Below are 27,670 nucleotides of genomic sequence, written 5' to 3' on the forward strand. Positions count from 1 at the left end.
CTCTCTCTCTTTCTTTCTTTCCTCTCTCTCTCTTTCTTTCTTTCCTCTCTCTCTTTCTTTCTTTCCTCTCTCTCTCTTTCTTTGTTTCTTTGTTTCTTCCTTCCTTCCTTCCTTTCTTCCTTTCTCTCTTTCTCTCCTCTCCTTCCTTTCTTTCTTCTTCAACAGTCTTCAACAGTCTCTTCCCTCAAGTAGCTCCCAGTCTACTGGGAGAGGCAATAAGCAACTAACTGTACATGAATAAGATATATAAGGATAAATTGGAGACAGTATTGGAGGGAAGACACTAGCAATAAAGAGAAAGAAATGCCTGAAAGAGGAAAGCTTTGGAAGCTTTAAAATACCCTGGAAAAGTAAGTCATTCTTGTGAGGAGTGGTTTGCAGCTTCTCATGCATGATGGGCTGGGAAGCCAAATATCCAGTTCCTTCGGGTGGTGCCAAAAATAGAGCAAGTAGGTGGCCAGGACCTGAAGGGTTCTGCTCTGAAGAAAGCACGTGGACTATTTACTTACTGTATGAATGTTGCCACATCTCCTGGAGGCTTGGTGGTTATTGATTTTGCTCCCTTCCTGCTCTCTTCAGGTCTGTTGCAGCTAGCAAATGTTGCCAGTTCATCAAACCTTGGTACGAGCGAGCTGCTGTCGTACAGTGAGAGGCAGCGTTACGTACTGGACAGAGAACCAGCCCTACTGAAGAGACTTACACAATCTCTTGGGTTACACTTTAGCTTAGAAAATTGATAGAAGTAAAAGCTGCGTCTTGTAGGGGAGGATACAGAGGGACCAAAAGAGGTGAAGGAGGGAATGCGTGAGGGGGCAATGAAGCCATTCAGGGGCAAGCTAAGGGCTCAGTTCCCGTCCCTGGGGCCCACCACCAGCTCTGGAGGGGCCAGGCCAGGGCCTGGGACAAGGGGAGGAAGGGGTTACACCAGAATAGTGGAGCCCTTGGTATCCCCGAAAGCCTCGTTCATGTGAGTCTCAAAGAACACTGAAGGACGGTTTTAGCCTGGAGATCAGCTTTGTCCTCTCCTGAGTTCACTGAAATGTTTAAACATGTGGCCCAAACGCTTTGGTTCTCCATGTTCCAGGGCCCTACCTTGGTTTTCCCCCTCTACAATACCCTCTCAGCTTTTTCAAATGAACATACCTGATTTTGTTTTGATTTACCATCACTGTGGTTTCCGATGGAACCTCCCCCCCAACCCCAATGAAACACTCCCTTGTTAACAAAGAATAAAAGAAAGCAAACCCAGAGACCCAGATCTGATGCCCTCATCATGTAACATAGTTTATTGGAGTTTGAGTCAGTCTCTTCCCTATGCTTGACAGTGAGGATCCCCAAGAGGAAGAGCTACAAATCATGGAGATGGAAGGAAACGTGGAGAGCATCCCATTCTGCTTGTTCTTCTTATAGATGAAGAAACTGAGGCTCAGAGAGGCAAAGGGTCAGTGTTGGCCAAGCATGGATAGTTAACCCAGGGCTCCTGCAATCGAATCCCACACTTACTGCGTTTCCCCCCAATCCCTAGGTGCCCGCAGGATGTGACGTACAGGAGGCATTAGCTAATGTTTGGCTAATGCAGTGAGTAAATGAACATAGGGAGGCAGCTGTCACCTCGTACAGTCATAAGAAGTTGCTTATGCTGCAGAAAAGAGTATTTTTAATGTGGTATTTGTTAGCTGGTCACAGGCAGGTTTTGGGGGGGGGTTGTACTTTGAAAAATTTTATTTAATTGATTTAGAATATTTTCCCATGGTTCCATGATTCATGCTTTTTCCCTCCCCTCCTTCCATCCCTTTCCCCCTAGCCAATGAGAAATTCCACTGGCTTTTACATGTGTCATTGATCAAGACCTATTTTTATATTATTGATATCTGCACTAGGGTGATCGTTTAGAGTCGACATCCCCAATCATATCCGCATCAACCCATGAGATCAAGCAGTTGTTTTTCTTCTGATTTTCCGCTCCCACAGTTCTTCCTCTGGATGTGGCTAGTTTTCTTCCTCCGAAGTCCCTCAGGATTGTCCTGGGTCACTGCGTTGCTGCTAGTAGCAAAGTCCATTACATTCGATGGTGCCACCGTGTGCCCGTCTCTGTGTACGATGTTCTCCTGGTTCTCCTGTCACTCTGCATCCATTCCTCACAGGCAGTTTTTGACCACAGCTGAGAACCACCATAACAGTGAACATAGATGAAGCCTTCTCTCTGAAGGCTCCACTCAAAGAGGGCCAGAGGCTACTGTGGACTATCACAAAAGAAGGCAGGCCATGATTCCCAACGTTTACAAGCTAAGCCCTCTGGGGTTGTCTCCATTGCCAATTCACAGTTAAATCAACTGTTCTTCGTAATGACCTCCTAACTCTTGGGATTCAACATCTAGTCAGCTCTGGTCTCTACAGAAAGTTCTACACTGGATCTATTTCATTAAGAATCGCTGGAAATATCCAGTGTGTTACTGACATTCCAGTCGGATCTACATTCCTAAAGGCCAGGGGCCATTTTGTTTTTCCTCTCTTTCTCAGTGGAGCCTAGAACAAGGCCTGGAACTTCATAGGTGTTTAATAGATGCTTATTGAATTGAATCGAATTGAAGGAACCATCTTTAAAAATGATTCATTGCCCTTGATTAAAATCACAAATATAGGGGGCAGCTGGGTAGCTCAGTGGATTGAGAGTCAGGCCTAGAGATGGGAGATCCTGGGTTCAAATTTGACCTCAGACACTTCCCAGCTGGGTGACCCTGGGCAAGTCACCTAACCCCAGTTGCCTAGCCCTTATTGCTCTTCTTCTTGGAATCAATATTTAGTATTGAGTCTAAGATGGAATGTAAAAGAATGCAGGGGGAGGCAGCTGGATAGCTCAGTGGATGGAGAGCCAGGCCTAGAGACAGGAGGTCCTGGGTTCAAATCCAGCCTCAGACACTTCCCAGCTGTGTGACCCTGGGCAAGTCACTTGACCCCCATTGCCCACCCTCACCACTCTTCCACCAAGGAGCCGATACACAGAAGTTAAGAGTTTAAAATAAAATAAAATCACAAATACAATTTTGGCCAGGTTCTGCTGAGTCTACTTTCTGCCTCTTCTTAGAAAGTTACAACAGGGCCGGATCCATCATCTCTATTTTAAAGTCCAAAAGGACAAAGGCACAATAAGGCAGCATCCGTGCAGTCACAATAGTTAATGAAAGTAGAGCAGGTCACAAGAGTTCTTTGAAACCCAAGTCATTCTTAAGAAGACAGTAAGGTTGGTGTCAGCCCCCAGAATTAGGCTAGTCCATGGAACTGAGAACATAAAAAACACACGTGTTCTGGGTCTCTGGTCAAATCCAAGAGGAGCCTCATTTGTACAGGACCACGACCTAGAAGTCTGGATTTACAATTCTTAATGCAAGAAATATGTGTTAAACTCAAAGCCACAGGTGGCTGGCACTGGTGAAAATGGGGTCAGATGAAGAAATGGAAGCCTCATCAAAGGAAGAAGGCCATTGGATGGTAGAAAGGAACTGAAGCATAAATGTGTCAAAGGGACTTGCACACTTTGGGGAAGCTGGCAGGAGGCTATTTTTTTTTTTTTAGTGCAGAGGATCTTTCTGAGAGAAGACAATTCCCTACTTGTCCATGCCTGACATTCAGCATATCCCAGAATTCCAGAGTCCAGGGTTCCAGACATATTGATGGAGTGTGAGATACTTGAGGACAGGATGTTTCATTTCTGCCTCTGCATTCTCTACCTAGACTAGAGGCACTTAGTGGCCACTCAATAAGCACTTGTTCTTTGAGCCATTAATTAACCTCCGAAGATGGATCCCTCTTCTAAAAGGCCTGGCGCTTTGCACTTGCACCATTTAGTTTCCTGAGTTCGTTTTTAAATTCATGGGAGCCTCTAATACTTTTAAGTTAATTTTTTGAAAAAACAAGGATCGAGTGGTCCAAGGAGGTGGGTTGATCGCATAGCAAGAGTGAAGCATCACAGAGGTTCAGGGGCCGTTAAGTGTTCCTGCAAGGGACCTCTTTCAGCAACTTAGATGGCTCCTCTCTGGAAACCTGGAAAGAAATAGTGCAATATCACAGGACGAGAAGGCTGGAAGGCTTGTGCCCTGCAGTGATAGGAGCTGGTGCCCAAAGAGATGCCAGCGATCTCTTAAAATGGCAAGAATTTCAACACTTATTCTCTCGACTCTGTTCTTGAAGGAAACGAGCACGACAGTGCAGTACGATTAGCTTGTTCTCTTTTCGGGGGACTGTTGTTCCTAGCTGCCTTTTGCTTGGGTAATTTCTTCTAAGACGTTTTCAGTCTAAGGACTGATGATTTTTTCTTTACTTTTTCATGATTGCTTTGGGACAATCCAACAATAAATGCACATTGAAGTCAATTGAATCCATTTGCTTTTCACAATGATGACATAATTGTGCTGCTTTGCCCCTCCAGAGGACAGTTCTGGTCTCTTCTTCTGAGCATCCCATGTAATTGGCAGTCATCAGTTTCCTGGCCAAGAACTCTGGCTGGCACATCCCGGAGCCAGCATCTCCACTTGATTTCATTATTTGCTGTCTCTTGCCTTCTGATTATAGTCTTTGCCTCTTTGTCCTGAAAGAATCATCTGCCAGGCGGGAAGAGAGCCAGGATCTCGATCAGCTGTTCTTGTAGGAGAGCTGGCTCGTTCTTTTGACTTTCATTTGTTTCTTCTCCCCTTGCATTTTAGAGGCCATCATTTTAGAAATTCAAGTCCACACATGCTCCTGAAAAGCCAGAAGCCTACCTAAAAGGCATAGGAAATGGGTTGCAACCTAGACCAACTCTTTTTTTTTTTTAATTTTTTTAAACCCTTAACGTCTGTGTATTGGCTCCTAGGTGAAAGAGTGGTAAGGGTGGGCCATGGGGGTCAAGTGACTTGCCCAGGGTCACACAGCTGGGAAGTGTCTGAGGCCAGATTTGAACCCAGGACCTCCTGTCTCTTGGCCTGACTCTCCATCCACTGAGCTACCCAGCTGCCCCTACCTAGACCAACTCTTGAAAAGGATCACGGTGCCCCTTACAGAATTCTTTTCAGGATTACTTCTTGTGCCTCTCCATGTTGAAATCATTTACCAATGAAGTCACTTTGTACAAAACCGGAGTGAGGTTTTTGTACTGATGGATCTTCTCTGACTAACGGTAACTTCCTTGGGATATAGCTACGGAGATGCGATTTCTGGGCCAATTGGAATGGATAGTTTGATGATTTTTATTTTGGCTGATGCTTTGCAGAATGGTTGAATCAGTTCTCTGCAGTAAGTGAGTCAGTTGAGTCTTTCTAACAATGAGTGTTTTCAATTGTCAGCATCTTTGCTAGCTGGGTGGATACTTAAGGGCAATTCTAGCTAATGTGTATTATTACACTTCGGTATTAATATTCATGTTTTCAAGCACTCAGTGAGCTTTGGTGCTGAACCAATCTGGCACTGCTTCTTTTCTGAATTCAAGAGACAATGCGAGCTGATTCAAAGGGCTCTTCCTCCAACATGAGCTGCACCTGATGAGAGAGACAGAGACAGAGAGAGAAACAGAGATAGAGAGAGATAGAGATGGAGACAGAGACAAAAAGACAGAGAGGGAGATGGAGAGACAGAGGCAGAGAAATAGAGATGGACACAGAGAGAGACAGAGAGAGTAACAGAGGCAGAGGCAGAGAAACAGATGGAGGACAGAGAGAGAGAGAGAAAGAGAGAGAGAGAGAGAGAGAGAGAGAGAGAGAGAGAGAGAGAAACAAAGATAGAGACAGAGAGAGACAAAGAGACAAAGAAAGACAGAGAAACAGATGGAGACAGAGAGATAGAAAGAGATAGTCAGAGAGACAGAGAGAAACAAAGATAGAGACAGAGATGGAGACAGAGAGAGACAGATGGAGACAGAGAGACAAAGAGAGACAGAGAAACAGATGGAGACAGAGAGATAGAGAGAGATAGAGAGAGAGAGAGAGTGAAACAAAGATAGAGACAGAGATGGAGACAGAGACAAAAAGACAGAGGAGATGGAGAGACAGAGACAGAGAAACAGAGATGGACACAGAGAGAGACAAAGAGAGTAACAGAGAGACAGATGGAGACAGAGAGAGACAAAGAGAGACAGAGACAGACAGAGAAACAGATGGAGACAGAGAGAAAAAGAGAGAGACAGAGACAGAGAGATCCATAGATAGGACCTTGATTAAGTGTTTTGTTTTTTATGGGGTAGGCACTACCACATGTGCTAAGAGTTGTAAATACAAATAGAAGCAAATGAGACAATTTCTACCCTCAAAGAGCTTACTTTTTAATGAGGAAGGACCTCAGAAAAGAGGAAATTGGGGGAAGAGTAGCTAAGTGAGGAAGAAGTCTGGAGCGGGAGTTGAATCAGGAGTGAGGTGAGCAGAGCTAGCTAGTCTTGGTGGCCTGGACTAGAGTCTCAACCAATCTCCCTTATCGATACTGGAGAAAGTCCTGGAGCACAGGGCTCTCCAGAGGAATCAAAAGTCTGGGTTATCCAAGGGGCCATGGAAGAATGATGGCTGAAGGAGAGTCGCCTAATATTGCCAAGGAAGGAAAGTGTGCATGCAAGAAATGATAAGAAGGCTTATGATCCCAGAGATGTGTGCACTAAAGGGAGGGCTCTGTGTGCCTGAGGTTCGCCATCCCAGCTCTAGGTGATTCAGATGATGTTGACAGTGAGATGACAGCTGAGACTCGCATTTCTATTGCAGTCACAGAATAAAGTAAGTATAAATAACAACATATATAGTTATAATAAATATGAACAACAAAAAATGTGACTAACATAATAAACATGAACAATAATACAGACTTATAACAAATATAATTTCTATAGGCATATGATAAACAAAAGTTATCTATGCAACTAATATAAATATGAATGACAGTGAGTGTCAGGTCAGATTCAAATTCACAAAGACGAGTCTTCCCCATTCCAAGCCCAGCACTCTAACCACTGCACCACCTAGCTGCCCTCTGCATATATATTAATAAGAGCTAGCATGGATCTAGCGCTTTGAGGTACGCAAAGCACGTTATACCTTCTTGCCTTAGTTGGTCTTCACAACTCCCTGGGCCGTTGAAACCCAAAGGCCAAGTGACTTACCCAGGGTCACACAGCCAGGATGTGAACGGGGCTCTCCCAGACCCCGAGCTCAGCTCCATCTCGCTCCTGACTTCAGGGCCTCTCGTCTATGGGCACCCCTGGGTCCCCCCAGAACGTGAGCTCCAGGAGGGCAGGTTTGGCCTTGCTTCTCCAGGGTCTACTGCACGGCCGGCCATCGTGTCTGTGAAAGGAGCGAAGGGACGAGGCTCTCCCGCAGAGCAGAAGCAGCCTTCATGGTCCCGGGAATTGCTGGCGGCGAAGGCTCCTCTGGAGAAAGGGTGGGCCGGGCGTCCTTCTCCCCGGCTGGGAGCAGGGGGCCCTGGGCCAGCTCCGTGGAGCCGGGACGCTCTGGGAGGCGGGCAGGGCCAGGTCTAGCCGGCACGGGTCAGCAGCGCGTCTGGAGCGGGAGATGGAGAGGAGAGAGGAGGACGCGGCGGCTGGGCCGGGGCTTGGCCAGGCCGCCCAGCCTGCCTCTTCCCCAAGCCGAGGAGCTGCAGCGCTCCTCTCTGCCTCGGATTCCAGCTCGCGGCTCCCCCCTCCTAGCCTTTGTCCGGTGCCCGCAGGGAATGACGGAGCTCTTTTAGGGACGCCGAGCTTCCCAGGCAAGCCGAGGTCCGCCTTCCCGGGTTAAGGAGCGTCGTTGCCTGGGGAGAGCTCAAAGGTGAACAGCGCCGGGAGGGGGAGGGAGAAGGGCGGGCAGTGCCCGAGGCAGGAGGAACGCTGGAGAAAGGCAGAGACCGGGATGCCATCGAAGAACTGCAGAAACACAAGAAAGGTGGCCCATCGCGGGGACAACGGGCGGACCAGGGCGCCCCGGAGAGCCAAGAGAAAGCCAGGAAGACCTCCAGCGCGTGGGGCGGAGCCCCCGCGGCAGGATTTTGGGAGGGTCTGGACGAGGCCTACGCAGGGTGGGCAGGCGCGGCGGGGACGCGTGTGCCAGGCTGTGCGAGGGAACCCCAGGGCTGCCGAAGCCCCGCATCTCTCCGAGGATCCGAGTAGCGGCCACAGACTCTGTTCTGGCTGCCTCTGCCCGGCTACATCTCCCCAGGGAGGGGCGACAGTGGGTGCCGGGCTGGGCCAGCCCTAGACGGCGCTCACCTCCCCCAGGTCAAGGAGGTTTACAAAAGATGGTCGTGGCCTGGCTCCCCTCCCTCGTGTAATGCAGCCAGAACGGAGCCGGCGCCTTGCTGTGCCCATCCCGGAAGACCTGCAGGAAGGGCCGGGCAGCGGTCTGGGGGAGGGGGGCCGGAGCCGGGCCCCCCCCCCCCCCCCCCCCGGGCCTTCACTCACTGCACAGAGTTTCGTTCCTCTAAATCAGAAAGTTTTTAATGTTCTGCCTCAGAAAAAGGTGCTCCCACCATCCCCTTCACTTCTGCTTGCTACTTTGGCCAAGGCCAGCCGTTTCCAAGCCGCTTTCCCACAGCGTTGCCCAGGAAGCCGCTCGGACAGCGACTTTGGCGCTGCTGGCTTTAAGGGGGTCAATTCCTCCTCCATATCTTTGGAAGTCTCGGGTAGCTGGGGCCGTCCCCGGGGTGGTTCTGGGGGAGCGGAAGGTCTTGCTTCAGATTCTAAACGCAGGAAGCAAACAAGAAAGGCCGCACGTTAGATTTGTCTTTTCTTCTCTTTTTTAACTCCCCACCTTCCGCCTTAGAATCCGGCCTGTCGCTGGCTTCCCAGGCAGAAGAGCGGTCAGGCCTAGGCCAGGGTTAGTGACTTGCCCAGGGTCACCCAGCTGGGAAGTGTCCGAGGTCACATTTGAACCCAGGACCTCCCCTCTCCTCTCTAGGTCTGCCTTTCCATCCACTGAACTACCCAGCTGCCCCCCAAGTTAGATTTCTCAGTGCCCCTGAGCCCCTCTGAGCAGGCCCAGGCCTAGGGAGGAAGGGGTGCTGCTGCCTCCTGTCCTGGGGAGGGCAACCCCGGAGGGCAGCAGGAGGGCCTTGGGGCGTCAGTCAAAGGAAATGGGGTCGATTCACCCCACACGCTGACTGCCTTCAAGTTTGGGATGGGCAAGAGCCAGCCTTGTTCTGCCCGGATTTTGGTTTGACCTAAAGACATCACATCTGCCTAACGGCTGGAGCTGTCCATGGTGAACTGGCCTGGCGGGTGGTCAGAGCTGGGAGGGCCACTTGTTGAGGAGGACGCAGAGGGTCACTGAGGGCTTCGGCGCCCTGACCAACCCCATGGCCTAACTCTGGCCGGAGTCGGGTTCTCCGTTTCTCTCCCTGCCTCGGCCCATGAGACTGAACATGTCAGAGGCCAGATTTGAACCCGGGTCTTCCTGATGCCAGGCCTGGCACTTTGCCCACCGTGCTGCTTCGCTGCCCCAGTGCTATTATTTTATTCGTGGCCTCCCCCCTCTTCAAACCTCCCCAGGCCAAGGTTCGGGGCACGCGCCGCCCCTAGTCACGGGCCAGGCTCCTGACCTAGTTCAGCACCGGCTGTCACTTCCCCCTTCGATTCTCACACCAGTTTCGGGAGGCGGAGGGCTCTGTCTATCCCCATTTTACAGCGGAGGAAGCAGAGTGATCAAGTGACCCACCCAAGGTCACACAGCCGGTGTGGAAAGCTAGATTTGAACCCAGCTCTTCCTGACTCTGGGGCCAGCACTGGCTCCAGTTCACTGCCTGGCTGCCGCCATTCCTCTCCTTTCCTCCCCCACCCTCGCCGATGTGCCCAGGCCTGTGGCTTTTGCCTTTTGCCCTCTTACACGTGTTCTCTTCTCTCCCCTCCTCCCCTGGTCCGTGTAATGGCCTGCTTGGGGGGGAGGGGGATCTAGTCTCTCCTCCCTGCAGTCCACCTTCCACGGCCTCATCTGGCTTGGAGATTCGTTCCTACCTTTCTACTCTCCCCTGGGGAACTACCTAACCTTAAGCACACAGTAGGTGCTCAATAAATGCTTATTGGATGATGGACTCCTTTCAGTGAACAGGGCGCTGGGAGTGTCTAGTGTTTACTGGCGCCATGGCCGCCCCCTCCCCAGCCTCAGTTTCCTTATCTGCAAAATGGGGACAGCGCTGCCTCCCTCCCGGGGGGCACAAGGGTTGAGCCGAGATCTCCCGCGGGAAGGGGACACCTCCGGCCAATGGTGGCCGGCGCCGTGGCTGGGACTTAGAGGCAGAGAGGGCCGGCCCCGAGATGGGACTGGAAGCCGGGTTCAAATAGGGCCCTCAGACGACAGCAGGAGTCTTGGCGAAGAGCGAAGGCCAGAAGGGCTAGGAAGCACGTGCGCCTGGCCTTCTCGGCGGGGACCCTAGAGAGCTGCCGCGGTAGGGGCTGCCCTTCCCCCTCCTCAGGGGTCCCGTCAGGCACCGGGGCACTGCGGGTCCGAGCGCTTTCCAGGGAGTCTTACAGATACACCATATAGCAAAGTACCCGCGTAGAGAGATAAAAGAGGTGCTGTGACGACACAGAACAATACGTGCGTGCGTCAGTGTGACGGCAGAACATGCGATCTCTCGGATTCTCCAGGACGTAAAATAGGAATAAAGAATTCCCAGCGTCAGATAGCGTTGCCTTTTCCTCCAGCGCGCCACTGCCCTCTGGTGGCTCAGGTCTTAACTGCAGGACGGGATCTTGGATAGGGATTGCCAGAGATGGATGGGACCTTTGGACCGGGAATGTGGGACATCCAAGCTGGGAGGAGCCGCGGCACGCAGAGCAGAGGTTGCCAGAGCCGGGAGGGCTTGAGATCCCAAAGACGGGAGGCCCTTGGAGCCCAGAAGGCCAGAGCCTGGAGGGTCAGAGCTGGGAAGGGCTGGCTCACCCCCCAATGAATGCATCTCCCTCATTTGCCCCCAGCACGGGGGCCATTTAGTCTGGAGTCAGGCCGGTGGCCGTGGGCTCTAGCTTCCCTCTAAGCGTCCCCGGAGTGCAGCCAGGACCCCCTCCCCAAGAGGCAGAAAGGGCAGAGGAGGGCCGAGAAGGAGGCGCCTCTCCTCTTTCCCTTACCTCGGAGGCGCAGAGCAGCTTGGTAGAACTGCAGTCCTGTCCCGATGAGTCAAAGTCATCCATATAGTCCAAACCCTGGTGCCAGCTGTCGGAGCTCCTGCCTGTGGAGGGGGCCGATGCCCTCGGAGGTCTCCCGGGGTCGGAGCAGAGGTCCTGTTCAGAGCCGAGTTCTTGCATCAAGCAGCAGCGGCTCCCCGAGCTGGCAGCCTCTGGATTCCGGTGATGCTGGGAGAGCAATTTGCCCATTGTGTCCAGCTTCTCTGGATGGACTGAAGGGCTGGGGCCAGGATGGCTGGATTCCCCCAACCTTTAACCCCTGGGGGGCTGGGAGGAGGCAGAGGCTATTGCTGGCCCTGCTGGGGTCCCTGGCTGATGATGCATTTCCTTGATATCACAATGCAAGCTTTGTTCAATAAATGGCTCCTGCCTTTATGATGTCCAAGTGATTTGTTAACAACAGCTGGGAGAGGGTGGTGGCTCAGCGGATGGAGAGCCAGGCCTAGAGCCTGGGAGGTCCTGGGTTCGAATCCAATCTCAGACACTTCTTAGCTGTGTGACCCTGGGCAAGTCACTTAACCCTCACTGCCTAGTCTACTGCTCTTCTGCCTTGGAACCAATACTTAGTATGGATTCTAGGTCAGAAGTAAGGGTTTAAGAAAAACGATGAGGAATCATCTGGGGACAGGAGGCTGGTGGGTGACAAACAAGCCAGTGAGAGAAAACGCTGGGGCTCAGAAGGACACGTGGCACCCCTGCCCCGCACGATAACCCCAAAGGCGGATCTCTTGCTGCACATACGCCATCTCCAGCCCAAAGGTGCCCAGCGCCTCCTCAGGGCTCTCTGGTTCAATGAGTCTCGGAGGAGGTCTAACCAGGGGACAGATGGACGGGGGCCTCTTGGTCCAGCCCCAACTCTCATAGGGGACTGCCGCATCCCACTTCCACCCAAGAGAAGGTGGCAGGGAAACATGCAAGTGGGGAAGAAGAGAGGGCCAGAACGAGCAGTGTGATGGAGTCTGGGGTTCGAGAAACAGCAAGGAGGCTCACCTCACTGAATGGCATTATGTAGAAAGGAAAACAGTGTAAGGAGGCTGGAAGGGTCAGAGAAGGGCAGTGAACAGAGGTAATGGGGATTCACAGGAGTTTATTGGGGGGGGGGGAACCTACTCAGAAGCTCTGGTCCAGAAACCCAATTTGTAGTGGGAAGCAGTTCTGGCTGTTAGGAAGGCCAACCAGGAAATAATTTAGACAACAGGTGATGAAGATCTCCTCTGCAGGGTAGCATTTAGGGCCCCCACCCCCAATTTGGCCCCTTCCTTCTGAAAGACAGCTAGGGGGCCCCATGCACAAAGAGGAGCCTAGAGTCAGGAAGACCGGAGTTCAAATCTGACCTCAGACACTTAGCTAAGGGATGCTGGGCAAGGCACTTAACCTGTCTGCCTCAGTTTCCTCAACTGTAAAATAGGGATAATAACAGCATCTCCCTTCAAGGGTGATTGTGAGCACAAATGAGTTCATTGTAAAGCGCGGACACACAGTAAGTGCTCTGTGAGTGTTAGTGAGGATGAGGTGATGCCCCTCCTTTTAGGGAGCACCTTGAACATCCCACTGGCCCAACGTAGGAACAAACAGGGTCTCCCCTCCACCACTTTAGGCTCCCCTCCCCCATAGAAGCCTCTACTGTCTTTGGACTCCAGGCACTGGCCCAAGGCAAGGAGCTCAGGTGCATCTCTTCCCGCTCCTCCTGGAGGCACTTCCTGTTGGCAGAAATAACAAGGGCTTGCAGGGTCACACTGCACACAGCCCCACCCCTGGAGCTCAGGCCTCATGGGGTGATGCCCTTCTCTAGCTTCTCTCCTAGAAGCTCCTTGAAGGCCAGGAAGCCCTGTGCCACCGCCTCCTCTTCGGTGTCCTGTCCTGAGGCCGGAGATCTGGCTCCTTCCTGTCCCAGGATGCCAGAGAGCGACACTAGCCATTCTCTGGGGTTGCTCTGTGGGAAGCCATCAAGCTCGTGATGTTTAGCAGACTTCTTGTAAACCCCTAAATAAATCCCACCCTTAGATGTTATAATACAGAAATTCCCCTAGAAGTCACTTCACAACAAACCAGCATATAGTGAGTTAGTGTTAAAGGTTTAAAAACTCTAACTTAGATTCTCATACACAGGTGCCTGCAAAAACAGACCAGAACAGTCTCCAAGTTTCCCCCCTCCCTGATTCAATAGTTAACAAAGGATGCTAAATGGAGAAATTGGCCTCAAGTGTTGGTACATCCCATTCCACTGACTGGACTGGTTTCTCCACCCCAAAGCCAAGGAGATAAGTAAACACACCTTGAAAAGTTGTTAGTGGGAGCAGCTGGGTGGCTCAGTGGGATGGAGAGTCAGGCCTAGAGACGGGAATTCCTAGGTTCAAATCTGGCCTCAGACACTTCCCAGCTGGGTGACCCTGGGCAAGTCACTTGACCCCCATGGCCTACCCTTACCGCTCTTCCACCTATGAGACAATACACAGTATTGACTCCAAGATGGAAGGTGAGGGTTGAAAAAAAAAAGTTGTTAGTAACAAAGTTGTTGGTAACAAGGTTGGTGTATGACTTGTTCACAATCTCCATTTTTGACGTACGTTGGTTATGGAATATCCATACCAAGCCTGTATGTAACCATAAGAAAAGGTATAAATAAAGAAGTCAGCAGATGGCACTAGGACAGCCTCTGTGAATACCATCTGAATCTCTGGCTGTGCTCCTGCTCCTTCAACTGCGCAGACACTGCCACGCCCCCAAGCTTCCTATCCTACAAAAGCAGGTCTTTGGCACTGCTCCAAGGCTGGCCTCCAGCTAGGCGAAGGTTGAAGACAAAGTGCCTTGTTTTAGCGGCCCTGGAATGGGCTGGCTTAAGTAAGTAACTCCTGGGGCAGAGGTGATGCAGGGCAGGGGATTAGGAGCCTGGCAGCCAGACTGCCCCAGAGGAGGCTCAGGAACAAGCTCCAGCTGCCAATGCCCCTGGGAGGATGGAGCCATTGCTGGAAGGCAGCCAGGGGTCTGCAATGACAGTCAGGGAGATCCTTCCTCTGACACTGTCTTCGTGGTATGACTGAGAAAATCTCTTTCTCTCTTTCCCCCTCGATTTTCTCATCTGTAAAATGGAGCTAACAAGAGGACCAAAGGACAAGAGATGTTCTCCAAATGCTATCATCATTGTCATTCCAATTTTACAGATAAGGAAACTGAGGATCCAAGTGATGCGCCCAGGGTTCTCCATCTTAGGTGTCTGCTCTGGGCCTCTATGCCCAGGGCTATATGCACTGAGCCATCCTGCCTTTCAGGTCCCCAGCTTGGACCTATGGCAGGGCGGTTCCTTGGGTTTGAGGAATGTCCATTGGCTCCCTGGCTCAAAGCAGCCATCTAAAGGGCACTGACTGCCAGCGAAGGGAAGGGTGTCTCCCCTGGGTGCCCGCCTCCACTAGAATGCCCTCGACTGAGCAGCTGCCCCTCAGCCTTGGGGCCAGAGCGTTGTTTGGAGGTTTGTGCCACTTCTCTAAGGCGTCTTCCCTTCCCGCCGGTTAGCGAGTCTTTGGAGGCAGGGAGTGGTTGTCCCCCTACACCTTGGGTGCACATCCCCAGCCTTTAGCACAGTGCCGGGCACGGCGGGGGGAGCTTATTAAGTTCCTGACACCCTGCCTTGCCTGACTGATTCCCGCAGCAATTCCTGGCTGGGTGGCCAAGAGACCCAGGGGAGCAGTGAGCCTCCTCAGCACAGGAGGATCCCAGACACGGAAGGGAACTTGGAGGCCTGCCTGGGAAGAGACACCCCCCCGCCCCCCCCACCCCCAGCGAAGGGAGCCCACGGCCTCCCAGGCACCCATTCCACTCCCGAGCCCTGGATGTTAGGGAGCTTTCCTGTCATTGAGTCAAAATTTGTCATTCCCAGGGATTCCCTCTGGGGCCAAGCAGGGGTCAGGCTCAGAGGCAGGAGGTCCTGGGTTCAAGTCTCGGACACTTCCCAGCTGTGTGACCCTGGGCAAGTCATTTAACCACCACTGCACAGCCCTTACTGCTCTTCTGCCTTGGAACCAATGGCCCGGAGGGATCCCAAGAGGGAAGGTGAGGGGTTCAAAACCAGAAACCGAACCCCAACCCAAAGGTGGCGGCCCTGTGTGGTGGCCTTCCTCCCGCCCCTGGAAGCCCCTCCTCCTGGCTGGTTCACTTCCTCTGAGATGGTCGCCATCTTGTTTCTCCTCCTCGGAACACTCCAGCTCCTCACGTCCTCCCTAAACTGCGATGCCAAACCGAAGCCAACAGGTCTGGGTCTGGCCGGGCCGGAGGTCAGCTCCCTAATCCTGCCAAGCGGGTGGGAGGCCGCCCCGCTCTGGCCTTGGCACCTACCGAGCAGCCCGTCCTCGAAAGCTCCAGAGAAGCTGGGGCCGGCCGGCCGCCCTCCGAGCGCGCCTCGCTCCCCCTCGTGCCCGCTCCCGGGGAGAGTCCGGCCAAGGCTCGTTGAGGCCGAAGCCAGCCCATGCCTTTGGCCTTGTTCTGCCGCCTTTCGGCCGCTTCACCACCTGCCGGATCTTCTTCCATCCGCCTCCGCCGCCTCCTCATTTCACAATGGCCAGTGTTGACACAGGACTGGAGGTCTGCCATGATTGCCCCGTTTAGCAGATGAAGAAACTGAGGCTGGGAAAAGTTAAAGGCTCCCATGCCAGGGAGTGTGGGCGACGCACTGCTCGCCTGCAGACACCTCCGAAAGCCTCCCTCCCGAGGACCAAGGGGGGCCTCGGACTCCCCAGCTTCAGCCTTCCTCTGGGAAGCCTCCTGGGACTGTGAGAATGGGGGGCGGGGGAAGGCCGGGAGTGGGACCAACGCTTGGCTTCAGAAGAGGAAGGGGCGGGCAGTGTAGACGAGGTCCAGGGCGTGAGAGGGACCTGCGGCTCCTGGTTCTGCTGGGCTCCTCTTCCTCCTTCCGCCGCCCGCACTACTAGCCAGTTCCGACCACTGCCCCTACTACCACCGACCGCTGCCCCAACTACCACCGACCGCTGCCCCAACTACCACTGACCGCTGCCGCTACTACCACCGTCTCGCCACTCCTCCTCCTCCGAACACACGACGAGAAGGGCCCAGGCGGTGCCACGCGGGTGGGAGAGGCTTTGTGAGCCAGGCGGGGCTTCCATCGGGGCAGTCGATGGAGGCGTTTATGTTGCACCTACTGTGTGCGGTCGCTGCCCCGACACCTTTGACCAGACTCGCGCCCTTTAATCCTCGCAGCAGCGCTAAGAGGGACCGGTATTCACGGAGGCCAGCAGGGCGAGGAGGCTTCGCTGACCAGGAGCTCTAACCACGGCCCCACCAGCTGCTAGGGAGGACGTGGGGCCCGCCAGACCCAGCCGTCTTTTGGCTTAAGAATGACTTATCGATGCCCCCTCGACAGCCTTTTTACCTGCCGAGCACCCAGGCCGAAGTGGCTGCCTTGTTGTGGCCCCACTGTGCGCCCAGCACTGTCCACATCTTGGCTTGTCGGAGCCTCCCGAGGGTGCCCATATTTAACCCATTTTATAAATGATGAAACCGAGGCAAACGGGGGATGTGGCTAGAAAGCGTCTGAGGCTGGATTTGAACTCGCCTCCCTGCCCCAGGGCCAGCGTCTACCCACTGACATGGGCTAAAGTCAGGAGGAGGGGAAGGAGGCTACAAGAGAAGCAACAGGGAAGGGCGGCCGCCGGGAGACCAAACAGGGCAGGCCAGAGCCTGGGTGGAAGCAGACGCGGCAGATGCCAGATCAGTTATTTAACATTTATTGTTGGCGGAGAGGGAAGGCTCGAAGCCCAGACACCGAGAGGAGAGACGCGTCCCTGCCCGCCCGCCCGCCCGCCGGGCACCGCCAGTCCAGGAGGAGGGCCTCAGGCTGGCTGGAGCAGGAAGGCCCCCCAAGAATGAGGGGGGCCCCCTTTGGGTTTAGAAACCTCACAGGTGGGCACCCTGCAGGGAGGCCGGGACCACAGAGATGGCCCCAGTGTGCTCAGTGCTGGTCAGCACCCTGTGGGTGATGGAGCACCCCGGGGTGTCCAGGATGTTGAGGGTGGAGGCTTGGGGGGAGCGTTAGGATGGCCCTAAAGAAGCCCCCTGGCAGGTGGGCAGCACCTGGGTGGCAGAGGGGGGCGAGGCATTCATTAGACGCCCCCCGTCTCCAAAGGCACTGTGTGAGTGGGGTGCTGGGCCCCGAGCCAGTGGGGACCACTCCGAGGCACCGGCTCAGGACAGGCATGAAGTCAGCAGCATCTCTGACGGCTGGGAGGGCGCCGGGTCCGGGGAGGGTCCAGACCTGCAGTTTCACCAGTGAGGGGGGCCTCGGCTCTCTCCAGCGAGGCGGACGGCATCCCGACACACTGAGAAGTACCACCGGCGCCTTGTTTCTGACCCGTCTATGCCAGAGGCACGACTCGCACTCGCATCATCGGGACCTCAAGGCCAAGCATTCTGCCAGCGATAGAGGCTCTCAGTCAGGCCGTTCTCTGTCCAGCCCTGACCTCTCTCTCCCTTCCCGGGCCAGGTGGAGCTCCGCTGTGTGCCACAGCCTTTTCTTAGCCCTTTGCCTTCTGTCTTAGAGTCCACATTGGAACCCAGGACCTCCCCGTCTCTAGTGCTGGTTCTGCCTGGGACTCCAGCGTCCTGAGGGCCCCCTTTCCCCCGGCCCGACCTCGGGACGCTTCTCACAGAGGCTCTCTGCACCAGCCTCTCCTCCAACCCAGCAGGGCCTGCTAGTGGGGTCCCTTCCTCCAGGGTCCCCCCCTCCGGCCTGTCCTCCCCCAGCGTCCACACCGATGGCCCGAGCCCAGGTCTGCCCACGACGCTGATCTTTCCCCTGCCGCCCTGGGCCCGGCTTCCCCCACAAAGCTCTGCATCACCAGGTCTCCCCAGCTTCCCCCAATCGTGGCTGAGAGCCTCCTCCTACAGGAAGCCCCTCCTGGTCTTCCTCCAATAACTTCACCCTGACTCCCCACTGGACGGAGATCCTCGAGGGTCAGGGCGGTCGTCCACCCTTCCTGTACGTCCAGCACGCAGGTGGGTGCCAATGTGAGTCAGTCACCGATTGACCACTAGACGGCAGCCGTGTAAGAAGCCTCAGCCGAGGTGCCAAGGCCTGTGATGGAAGACGAGGCAGGGAGGCCGAGAATGTGGCCGCTGCCTGGAGAGGGGTCCCCCGGGGAGGCTGGAGGCACCCCCCACCCTCGGGGGAGCATCTTCCCCCGGCTTCCCCGGCCCCGGCCTCCTGTTCTCCCATCCAGTTCTTAAAGGTAACCGAGAAGCCCGGCTGCCCGCGTGGGGGCCGAGGAGGCCGGCCGCGGGGGCCGGGCCGGACGGAGGGCTCTCAGAAGAGGCCGGGCAGCAGGCGGTTGGGCACGGCGGCCGTGTAGCGCTCCCAGTCGCGGCCGTACTTGCGGGAGCAGCGGTCCTCGTCGCGCAGGCAGCGGTGGACGAGCAGGACGGTCATGTAGACGACGTAGAAGTAGGGGAGGACGTGGGAGCCGCCGCAGGCCAGGCAGTAGGCCAGGCTGCCCATCAGGTCGCCCGTGTAGTTGAAGTGGCGCGCCAGGCCCCAGAAGCCCGACACCAGCAGCTTGCTGCGGTGCCGCCGGCCGTCCGCCGACACATACGAGCACTCGATGTAGCGCGGCTTCCGGCCCCACACCAGGCAGTTCCCGTCCGTCTTGCGGAACGTGTCCTTCTGGCGGTTGGCCTCCCGGAACACGTAGTAGCCCCCCAGGCCCAGCAGCAGGACCCCCAGCGCGTGCGGCGCCGACAGCTGCACCGGATGGTAGACCAAGTACAGGCCCTGCGAGGAGAAGCCAGAGGGCAGAGTGGGCACCCCAGAGCGGGCAGAGGGCACTGCAGAGGGGGCACCCCAGAGTGGGCAGAGGGCACTGCAGAGGAGGCACCCCAGAGCGGGCAGAGGGCACTGCAGAGGGGGCACCCCAGAGCGGGCAGAGGGCACTGCAGAGGAGGCACCCCAGAGTGGGTAGAGGGCAGTGCAGAAGGGGCACCCCAGAGCAGGCAGAGGGCACTGCAGAGGGGGCACCCCAGAGTGGGCACCCCAGAGTGGGTAGAGGGCAGTGCAGAAGGGGCACCCCAGAGCAGGCAGAGGGCACTGCAGAGGGGGCACCCCAGAGTGGGCACCCCAGAGTGGGTAGAGGGCAGTGCAGAGGAGGCATCCCAGAGTGGGCAGAGGGCACTGCAGAGGGGGCACTCCAGAGTGGGCAGAGGGCACTGCAGAGGGGGCACTCCAGAGTGGGCAGAGGGCAGTGCAGAGGAGGCACCCCAGAGCGGGCAGAGGGCACTACAGAGGGGGCACCCCAGAGTGGGCAGAGGGCACTGCAGAGGGGGCACCCCAGAGTGGGCAGAGGGCACTGCAGAGGGGGCACCCCAGAGTGGGCAGAGGGCACTGCAGAGGAGGCACCCCAGAGCGGGCAGAGGGCACTACAGAGAGGGCACCCCAGAGTGGGCAGAGGGCACTGCAGAGGAGGCACCCCAGAGTGGGCAGAGGGCACTGCAGAGGGGGCACCCCAGAGTGGGCAGAGGGCACTGCAGAGGGGGCACCCCAGAGTGGGCAGAGGGCATTGCTGAGCGGGCACAGTGGGCACTCCAGACCAGGCACCGCAGAGTTGGCCTCAGTTGCTGCCCCTGTGATGCGGCCCGGGTACACTGGGCCATCCCAAGACCCAGGAGAAGCGCCAGGAGGGCCAGGGACAGATACAGCCCGCAGGGCATCCTGAGGGGCACCTGTGCACAGCATACAGACCTCAGCATTGCCCCAACCAAGGCCAGCCTGCCAGGCCCCAGGAAGCCGGAGGAGCACCCCAATAATGCTCCTGCATAGCAGAACCCCCACTTCACAAGTGAGGAAACTGAGGCTCAAGGAGACGCACTGAGCTGCCCATGGCCTCTGAGCATGCACACTCAGGGTCACTCAGCTAGGCAGCTTCTGCGGCTAAAATTTGAACTCGGGACCTCCTGACTCCAGGCCTGGCTCTCTACCCACGAGCCACCCTTCACTGTGCTGCCAGCCTGTCCCTAAAGCAGGGCCCCCAGGATGGGGGAGGCCGAAGGGCCGAGAGCAGAATCTGGTTCTGCCGTTTCCTCCCTGGCAGGGGGCCCCACAAAGCCCCTGCTCGGAGTCTGGACAGCTCTGGGCTCAGATCCCGGCTTGGACCTTGCCCAGTTTAGTGTGACTCAGGGCGTGTGCCCAGGACGGGGCGTGCCAGGCCGTGTTGTGCCAACTGAAACATGCCCCATTCCAGGCAGGCACTGTTGTACTTGCCCGCCCCTGCTCAGGTCCTTCTCTTTCTCTTTGTAAAATGAGGGGTGCCACGGCCTTCCCGGGCGCTCGGGGCGAGGGCGCAGGAGGCAGCTGTGCCCGGGCAGCGGGGAAATGTCTGTCAGTGATTGGGACGGGCCGTTGTGCCTGCTGTGGGCCTTGTTGCCCCGAGCACGTCCGTCCTGTGCCCGGGCTCCAGGCTGGGCAGTGGGCAAGGGACTCGCTTAGGGTCACCCGGCTGCCCCGGACAATAGTTACTGAGCCTCCTATGGGCCACGCACGGGGCAGGGGGCACCACGCCACCTCCACGCCTTACCTGGAGGGTGTACAGGTAAGGCAGCCAGACGCAGTCGCCCCAGCCCAGGTACCAGCCGAAGTGGTCGTGGCAGATGTCGATGGTCTTCAGGTACCAGGTCTCGTTCCAAAAGAAGTCCACCACGTAGAGAGCCTGGAAGACAGAGGGCTCGGGGAAGCCCACTGGGGGTGGCGCAGAGCCCGGAGGAGATCCCCCCAACGTGTGTCCCCAGGAGCCTGGCACCGACTGGGGGGGCAGAGTCTGGAGAAGATCCCTGCCCCCCCTCAGTATGCCCTGGGGAGCCCAGATGCCAACCACGGGGGGGGGCAGAGCCTGGAGAAGACATTTTGGGGAGCCTGGCACCGACCACGGGGGTGCAGAGCCCGGAGAAGATCCCTGCCCCCCTCCAGTGTGCCCTGGGGAGCCCCCAGGCGGGAAGAGCAGAGGACCAGCACGGGCAGGCACTCGGGGCACCCACTGACCTGCAGGACGTTGACCAAGACCATGGAATTGGTCACAGAGCCGTAGAGCTCCCGCTGCTTGGCTGCGAAGGACAGGTTGATGAGCGTCCAGGCGACGATCCCGGGGCGGCCGTTGAAGAAGAGTTTGAAGTCGAACCACTTCCCTATGCGCGGGTTAAACTCCACACCCATCATGTAGTTGTAGAAGAAGTTGCCCGTGAACTTGCTGAGGGGGCAGGAAGGGCCCGAGGTGACTGGGGGCCCCCCAGCAGGCCCCGAGCCACGCCTCTGCCCCCAGAACCCCCAAATGGGCACCGAGCCACGTCTGCACATAGGACCCCCAGGCAGTCAGTGAGCCACGCCTCTGCCCCAGAACCCCAAGGCAGACGCGGGGCTCTGTCTCTGCTCACAGGACCCCCAAATGGGCACCAAGCTGTGTCTCTTCTCCCAGAGCTCCCAGGAGGCCACTGGGCCACATCTCTGTCCACAGGACCCCCAGGCAGGCCCTGAGCGTCTCTGCCTGGAGGTTCCCTACAGATCTCAGCCCATCGTGACCTCTCCCCCACCCCCGCCTTTCCTGACCTCCCCACCCCATTTGTCGGGGTTCCACCCAGCCCCTCCAAACCAGAGCACCCAGAGGAACCGGCGCCCTGTTTTCCACAGGCACAGCTCTGAGGGTGTGAGTGTGGATTACGGGTGTGTCCCCTCCCTAGTGTATCTCCCCAGTGGGGGGTGGGGCAGAGACCGTCTCCCTTCTGTCTGTGGGTGCCCAGGACCTGGCCGGGTGCATCGCTCCTTAACAAGTCTGCTCCATGAGGCTTCCCAGCCCCACGTTCCAGGCTCTTCCTGGCTTGGACGTTCTAAGATTTTAGGGTTTATTGCCCTCATTTCCAGGTGGGAAGACCGAGGTCGCAGTTGATCCTACACCCCCCAATACTGCTCCTCACAGGAGCTGAGATTTAAAGCTGCGAGGGACCTTGGAGGCCGCCCAATCTCTCTTTATAAAGGAGAAGATGCACCTTGTCTGAGGGGCGCAGATCTTAAGTGGGCAGAAGTAGGACTCGAACCCAGGTCCTGGGACCCCAAACCCAGCATGTGCTCCCCTGAGCCACCCTGGGATGGCTTGGGAGGTCTTCCCGGGGCCGCTCTGCTGACTGAGGCAGGTAACCTCAGGGCTTGGGTGAAGCAGATGGTCAGAACCCAAAGGGCACCCACAGTATCTGGGGCTCCCCCCCCCAGGAGGCCCGAGGGTGCCCGGGGCGCCGCTGTGGGACGTACCAGTCTTTGGCGTTGGTGGGGAACAGGTAGCCTTTGATCATCACGAACGTGGACACGGCGTAGCCGAGGATGTTGGCGCACCACAGCAGCGGGATCCAGTTGTCAAAAATGATGGTGGGAGAGAACCAGTGAAGGTAATGGGCATTGGCGAACCACAGGAGGTGGGTGATGAGCCAGGCCTGAAGGCCGTTGATCTCATACTTGTTGATGATGCCTGAGGAGGAGGAGAGGAGGCCGGGCGGGTGAGTGGGCAGCCCAGCGGATAAGCGATGGAGGGGGGCTTCCTCTGCTTCTTCCTAGGGCTCCGACCCAGGCAAGACTGAGTCTGCCATCCTGGAGGTGCCACAGGGCAGAGGGCTGGCATGTGCCACTAACGGGTGGTCCCTTTCTAGGCTCCTGTGCCCCTTTTTATAGAGCCGGGCACCCACCCTGCCACCCTGTGACTTTATAGGAATGCCCCGATACTCAAGTGGCAAAGGGCTCCCCAGAGATGAGCTTGCCACGAGCACTCTGTGGGCGATTGAGGGAAGTGCCCGCTCTCTGGGCAGCCCCGAGGGGGCAGGGACTCTGGCTGTTCTCTGGCCTGGCACATAGCAGTTACCTGCAGGGGTGACAGCCCCTTCTTGAACGCTTCCCACGTAGCCAGGCAGAAATTTGTGGCAAAAGTCAGGAATCATGTATAAAACCACCTAAAACAAGAGGGTTACTGGTGCTGGGGGCGGGGAGAAACCTTGGGGTTGGCTCCATCCACCCTGCCTCGTGCCAAGGGGATCCCAACTGGGAAATGCCAGGCTCTGAACTGCCCCCTGGCACCGGAACGTGCCCCGGCTCCCTGTCACAAGGGGAGGAGTGGGCATCGCGGCACGAGGCCCACCTGAAAGGTGACCCAGGCGACGTAGATCCGAGCCGCTCCGGCCGTCACCCCCGGCGTGTGGGCCCAGATGTCCAGGAGGCTCGACTTCCCGGTCAGGATGTCCAGCACGGGCGCCGTGAGGGAGCAGCTGTACTGGTCACAGGACATGATGAAGTAATACACGATGAGGGGGGCGAACGCCAGCAAGAAGACGACGCTGGCCAAGGAGAACCAGTCCACCTCCCTGCGAGAGAAGGAGGCGGGCTTGAGGGGCGCCACGGGGCGGGAGGAAGCGCCACCCGTGACCCCCTCCAAGCCCGGCACTATCGGATCGTCCCGCCTCGAGCATGCTGGACTCCGAATGTGGACGAGAGGGCTTAAAGAGGTCACTGGCACGTGAACAGGCGTCACGACCCCCACAGCGCGGAGTTTCCATTTCTAAGAAAAGGATAAAGGAAACGTCCCCGTGAGGACAACAGGAAGAAGCTAATAGTATTCAGTCCTAAGTTGGGACGAGGCAAGCCTTGCTAACTGAGGCAAAAACTCCGGGAACTGTCCTTGTGTAGCTATGTAAATCCTCGCCTTCTGTCTTAGGATCCATACTAAGCAGTGGATCCGAGGGGCTAGGTCGTGGGGGTGAAGTGACTTGCCCAGGGTCACGCAGCGACGAAGTGTCTGAGGTCACGTTTGAACCCAGGACCTGCCGTCTCTCCATCCACTGAGTTCCCCAGATGCCTCCTCCTGGAAGATCTTAATGCGGGACCCTCCACGAGAGATTTGGAAGGAGAGAAGCTGAACCCTTTCAGAGCTGGGAGCAAAGCCGCTTCCCAGATGTCCAGAGAAGGGATCGAGGGACGGATGACCTCCTGGGCCTCGCGCTGTGCCGATTAGATAGAGACCATGGCTGGGTAATCGATGGGAGCCATCACGGACGAGCTTGACTGTCGCGGTGTTGCTGCGAGGTTTTCTTGGCTGCCCCGAAGACCCTCCGTCTCGCTTCTCCCCCACCCAGGCTGACCTGGAATCTGATTTCTAGAACGGCGCCGACGATGATATGAACAACCTTCGTAGGTCTGGTCTGCAGAGAAGTGGTCCGTGGGGGTGTGGGCACCCCCAAACCGAAGGGGGAGATGGTGAAAAACTGGGAGAGAGGGAGGAGTGAGCCACGCCAGCCCTGCTCCAATCCCTTTCTCATTCAGTGACAAGTCCTGTCCTGTGAGAGGTGTATTCACTGGTGGGAATCGGGAAGAAATCTCGCAACATCATTTGAACCCAGCTCTGCCCCGGCTAGGAAACGTGCCGTGTAGAGAGCCCTCACCAAGGCCCTGGGCTGTGGTGGCCAGAAATCCCACAGCCGACGGAGGGAGTTTTCTCCGAGCACCCAAATGTCTTCTCTGAAGCCAACCATGCAGGTATCGTTCCCGGTTCCTCTGACCTGCGGATCCCGGAGGGGAGCGGGCTGCCTCCTCCTGAACTCAGTCCTCTCTCGCCTCCCGACTCCCTCCAACTCAGAATCAGGTGAGCCAATGTCCGATGGATTCCTTTGAACTGACTGCTCTGATTGGTCCGTTTTTGCTGTGTAAAAGTCGGTCTCCTCCTGTGTTTGGGCTCCGGCCCTCAGCGAAGGAATGGCCTGGCCGCTGGCGCACCGCTCAGCCGAGATGCTGGAAGTCTGTAACGTGCGTGATCTTAAGTGGGCTGAACGGTACCCGCCAGAACTCCAGGAGGGGGCAGTTGGGGCAGTTAGGAATGTGGGTATAAAAGCAGGACACCCAGCTTGGCAAACTCACTCTTTGGGGGGGCTGGGTGGCTCAAAAGGGGTACGAATTGCTTCTTCTCAGCTAGCTCATCTCTACCCTCAGGGTGCAGCGCATTCCTTTGCTGAATACTCCATACGGACTATAACCAGGCTGTGAGCACCGTGGTAATACCTTACATGCAGCATCCCAGCCAATCTCTAAGTAATACAGATCTTCAATCAAGACTACCTTCACCATCTAGAACTTGATAATATTAGATTTAAGAGGAAGGTTGGATTGTGAGGGAGTTAGGGGAATCGTTTTATTCAGAGGCTTTCCCCGCCAGGGGGGATGGCTATTTCTTTTCTTTTTTTAAACCCTCACCTTCGTCTTGGGAGTCAATACCGAGTATTGGCTCCAAGGCAGAAGAGTGGTAAGGGCTAGACAATGGGGGTGAAGTGACTTGCCCAGGGTCACACAGCTGGTAAGTGTCTGAGGCCAGATTTGAACCTAGGAATTCCCAACTCTAGGCCTGGCTCTCCATCCACTGAGCCACCCAGCTGCACACCCCCTTCCCCTCCCCCCCCCATTTCTGACAGCATCCTGAAGATATTAGATAGTTTTACCTCACCCTCAATCCTAGAAATGATCCCTCCTCTTGTTAGGACTGCGAGGTGTGAGGCATTATATTTTCAGGCTTTACAAACCCAATTCACACATTACCTAAGCCAAATCTCTATCCAGACAGACTCTGATATAGCTGTAATCCAGAGTTCCAGAAAGTTCTTTGAAGTCATCCTGAGCACTTGATCTATCTTGGGTTTAAGGAATAAACTTCCAACATGGGAAATTGCAAATACTGTGGGATTATTTCCATTCGATCTGCCAATTTAGCCCTGTGATAGCTACATCAAAATAGCCTCCATTCTTGGTCAGAAAGGGATTCTGTTATAATAGTTATCGGAGCTAGCAATTGCCAAGGAGGGAGAGGAGAAAGAATTCCATCTACTCGCTCCCCTCCCCCCTGCTAGGGCTTGCAGCTTGATTCCTGCTGTGATACCATTGCTAACTGGACCCATTTTTACAAGTCCCAGCCTCTGCTTCTCCCCAGGCTTTCCACCTTCTGCTCATGGGCCCAGCCAGCTGGCCCTGGGCCCCTTCTGCACCTCCCCCCCTTCTCCTCCTGGGGAGGGCAGGCTAACACAGTGACCTGCTGCAAACGAGGGTGACCTTTCCTGGATGTGGCCCATGACAGAGACCTCAGATGGGCTGGGGACGGAGGGCTGCCAGGGCTCTCTTCTGTCTTCTGGAAGTCGTGGCCCTTCCTGTGCAGCTGAAGCATCTGGGCAGGTGGGCTTGACTGAGGCTCAAAGCTAGGAGGCCCGGGGAGAGCTGAAGCCCTCTGCCCCACCTTGGCTTCTCTTCTAGCCCTGTCCTATGTGGGAGGCAAAGCCCTCTAAACCCTCTCCAGGCACTTTCTCAGGATGCTGAAATGTCCAAGGGCTGGCAGGGAGAGAGCTTGTTTGCCCTTTGAGTGGGTCTGGGCCCTGGGATACCCCATCACATTCCAGCCTTCAATGCTGAGCCTTCCATCCTCAAGAAGCTCCAGGGACTCCCTCTTATCTCTCCAGATTCTGCAGCCTCCAGCTCCATCTTTGCAGCCTGATTGTGCTCACTCCAGGGTATTGCCAGATCTGCCTCTTGGAGGTTCCTCTCACACCACATATCTCCCACCCTATAAAGGGTGGAAGGCATCTGGACAGGCTTCCTGGAGGAGGTAGCACTGAGCTGACCCTGAAAGAGCAGAGGTCCAAGAGACAGAGGCCACTGAACACACAGGAGATCACCTGGGCTGAGGCACAGAGGCCAAGGGAGAAGGCAGGTCCCATACAGGGATCTGGCCATGTTTTGGCTTCCTCCTTTGTGATTCTCCAGCTGCTACCATTGTGAGCTTTACTAACTGGACAGTCAGTAAGCTATCAGAGATCACTCCCATGTAGTAGACCACAAGAACAGGGAAGGCATCGTGGTATGAATGGAAAGCCAGTCTCAGAGCCAGGAAGACTTGAGACACTGTAAGCCACAACTCTGAGGGTTCAAGGCACTGAAGACCGCGTGCTAGTGAAGGTGCCACGTGGAATTGGCACAGGGAGTTTCCTCTCCTAAGAATGCCCAATTTTTTTTTAACATTTAATAAGACTTATTTTTTAGAAAAGTTAACATGGTTACATGATTCATGCTCTTACTTTCCCCTTCACCCCCTGACTCTCTCCTGCCCCCATAGCTGATGTGCATTTCCACTGGTTTTAACATGTGTCATTGATCAAGACCTATTTCCATATTATTGATAGTTGCACTGGGGTGGTCGTTTTGAGTCTACATCCCCAATCATGTCCGCCTCAACCCATGTGTTCAAGCAGTTGCTTTTCTTCTGTTTCCACTCCTGTAGTTCTTTCTCTGAATGTGGGTAGCGTTCTTTACCATAAATCCCTCAGAATTGTCCTGGGTCATTGCATTGTTGCCAGTACAGAAGTCCATTACATTTGATTTTACCGCAGTATATCAGTCTCTGTGTACAATGTTCTCCTGGTTCTACTCCTTTTGCTCTGCATCACTTCCTGGAGGTCTTTCCAGTTCACATGGAATTCCTCCAGTTTATTATTCCTTTGAGC

At 55.7% G+C, this 27,670-nt stretch overlaps 2 protein-coding genes across 2 annotated transcripts in view; both read right to left on the reverse strand.

Annotated features, from left to right (window-relative positions):
• The window catches only part of LOC123252825 (actin-3-like), a 43,660-nt gene extending 32,352 nt beyond the window's left edge, over positions 1 to 11,308 (reverse strand). Inside the window, exon 1 of the mRNA XM_044682065.1 lies at positions 11,063 to 11,308. Coding sequence (XP_044538000.1) covers positions 11,063 to 11,308 — 246 coding nt within the window. The remainder of the gene's footprint in view (positions 1 to 11,062) is intronic.
• A 5,530-nt stretch (positions 11,309 to 16,838) lies between these two features.
• Positions 16,839 to 27,670, reverse strand: part of DHCR7 (7-dehydrocholesterol reductase) — a 16,401-nt gene continuing 5,569 nt past the window's right edge. The window contains exons 2-7 of the mRNA XM_044680162.1: positions 23,281 to 23,503; positions 23,008 to 23,095; positions 22,407 to 22,620; positions 21,150 to 21,354; positions 20,689 to 20,820; positions 16,839 to 18,893 (exon numbers count right to left, since the gene is read on the reverse strand). Of these exons, the coding sequence (XP_044536097.1) occupies positions 18,429 to 18,893; positions 20,689 to 20,820; positions 21,150 to 21,354; positions 22,407 to 22,620; positions 23,008 to 23,095; positions 23,281 to 23,503 (1,327 nt within the window). The 3' untranslated portion in view covers positions 16,839 to 18,428. The remainder of the gene's footprint in view (positions 18,894 to 20,688; positions 20,821 to 21,149; positions 21,355 to 22,406; positions 22,621 to 23,007; positions 23,096 to 23,280; positions 23,504 to 27,670) is intronic.

The sequence above is a fragment of the Gracilinanus agilis genome, chromosome 6 (assembly GCF_016433145.1).
Source record: "Gracilinanus agilis isolate LMUSP501 chromosome 6, AgileGrace, whole genome shotgun sequence".
Classification (NCBI taxonomy): Eukaryota; Metazoa; Chordata; class Mammalia; order Didelphimorphia; family Didelphidae; genus Gracilinanus; species Gracilinanus agilis.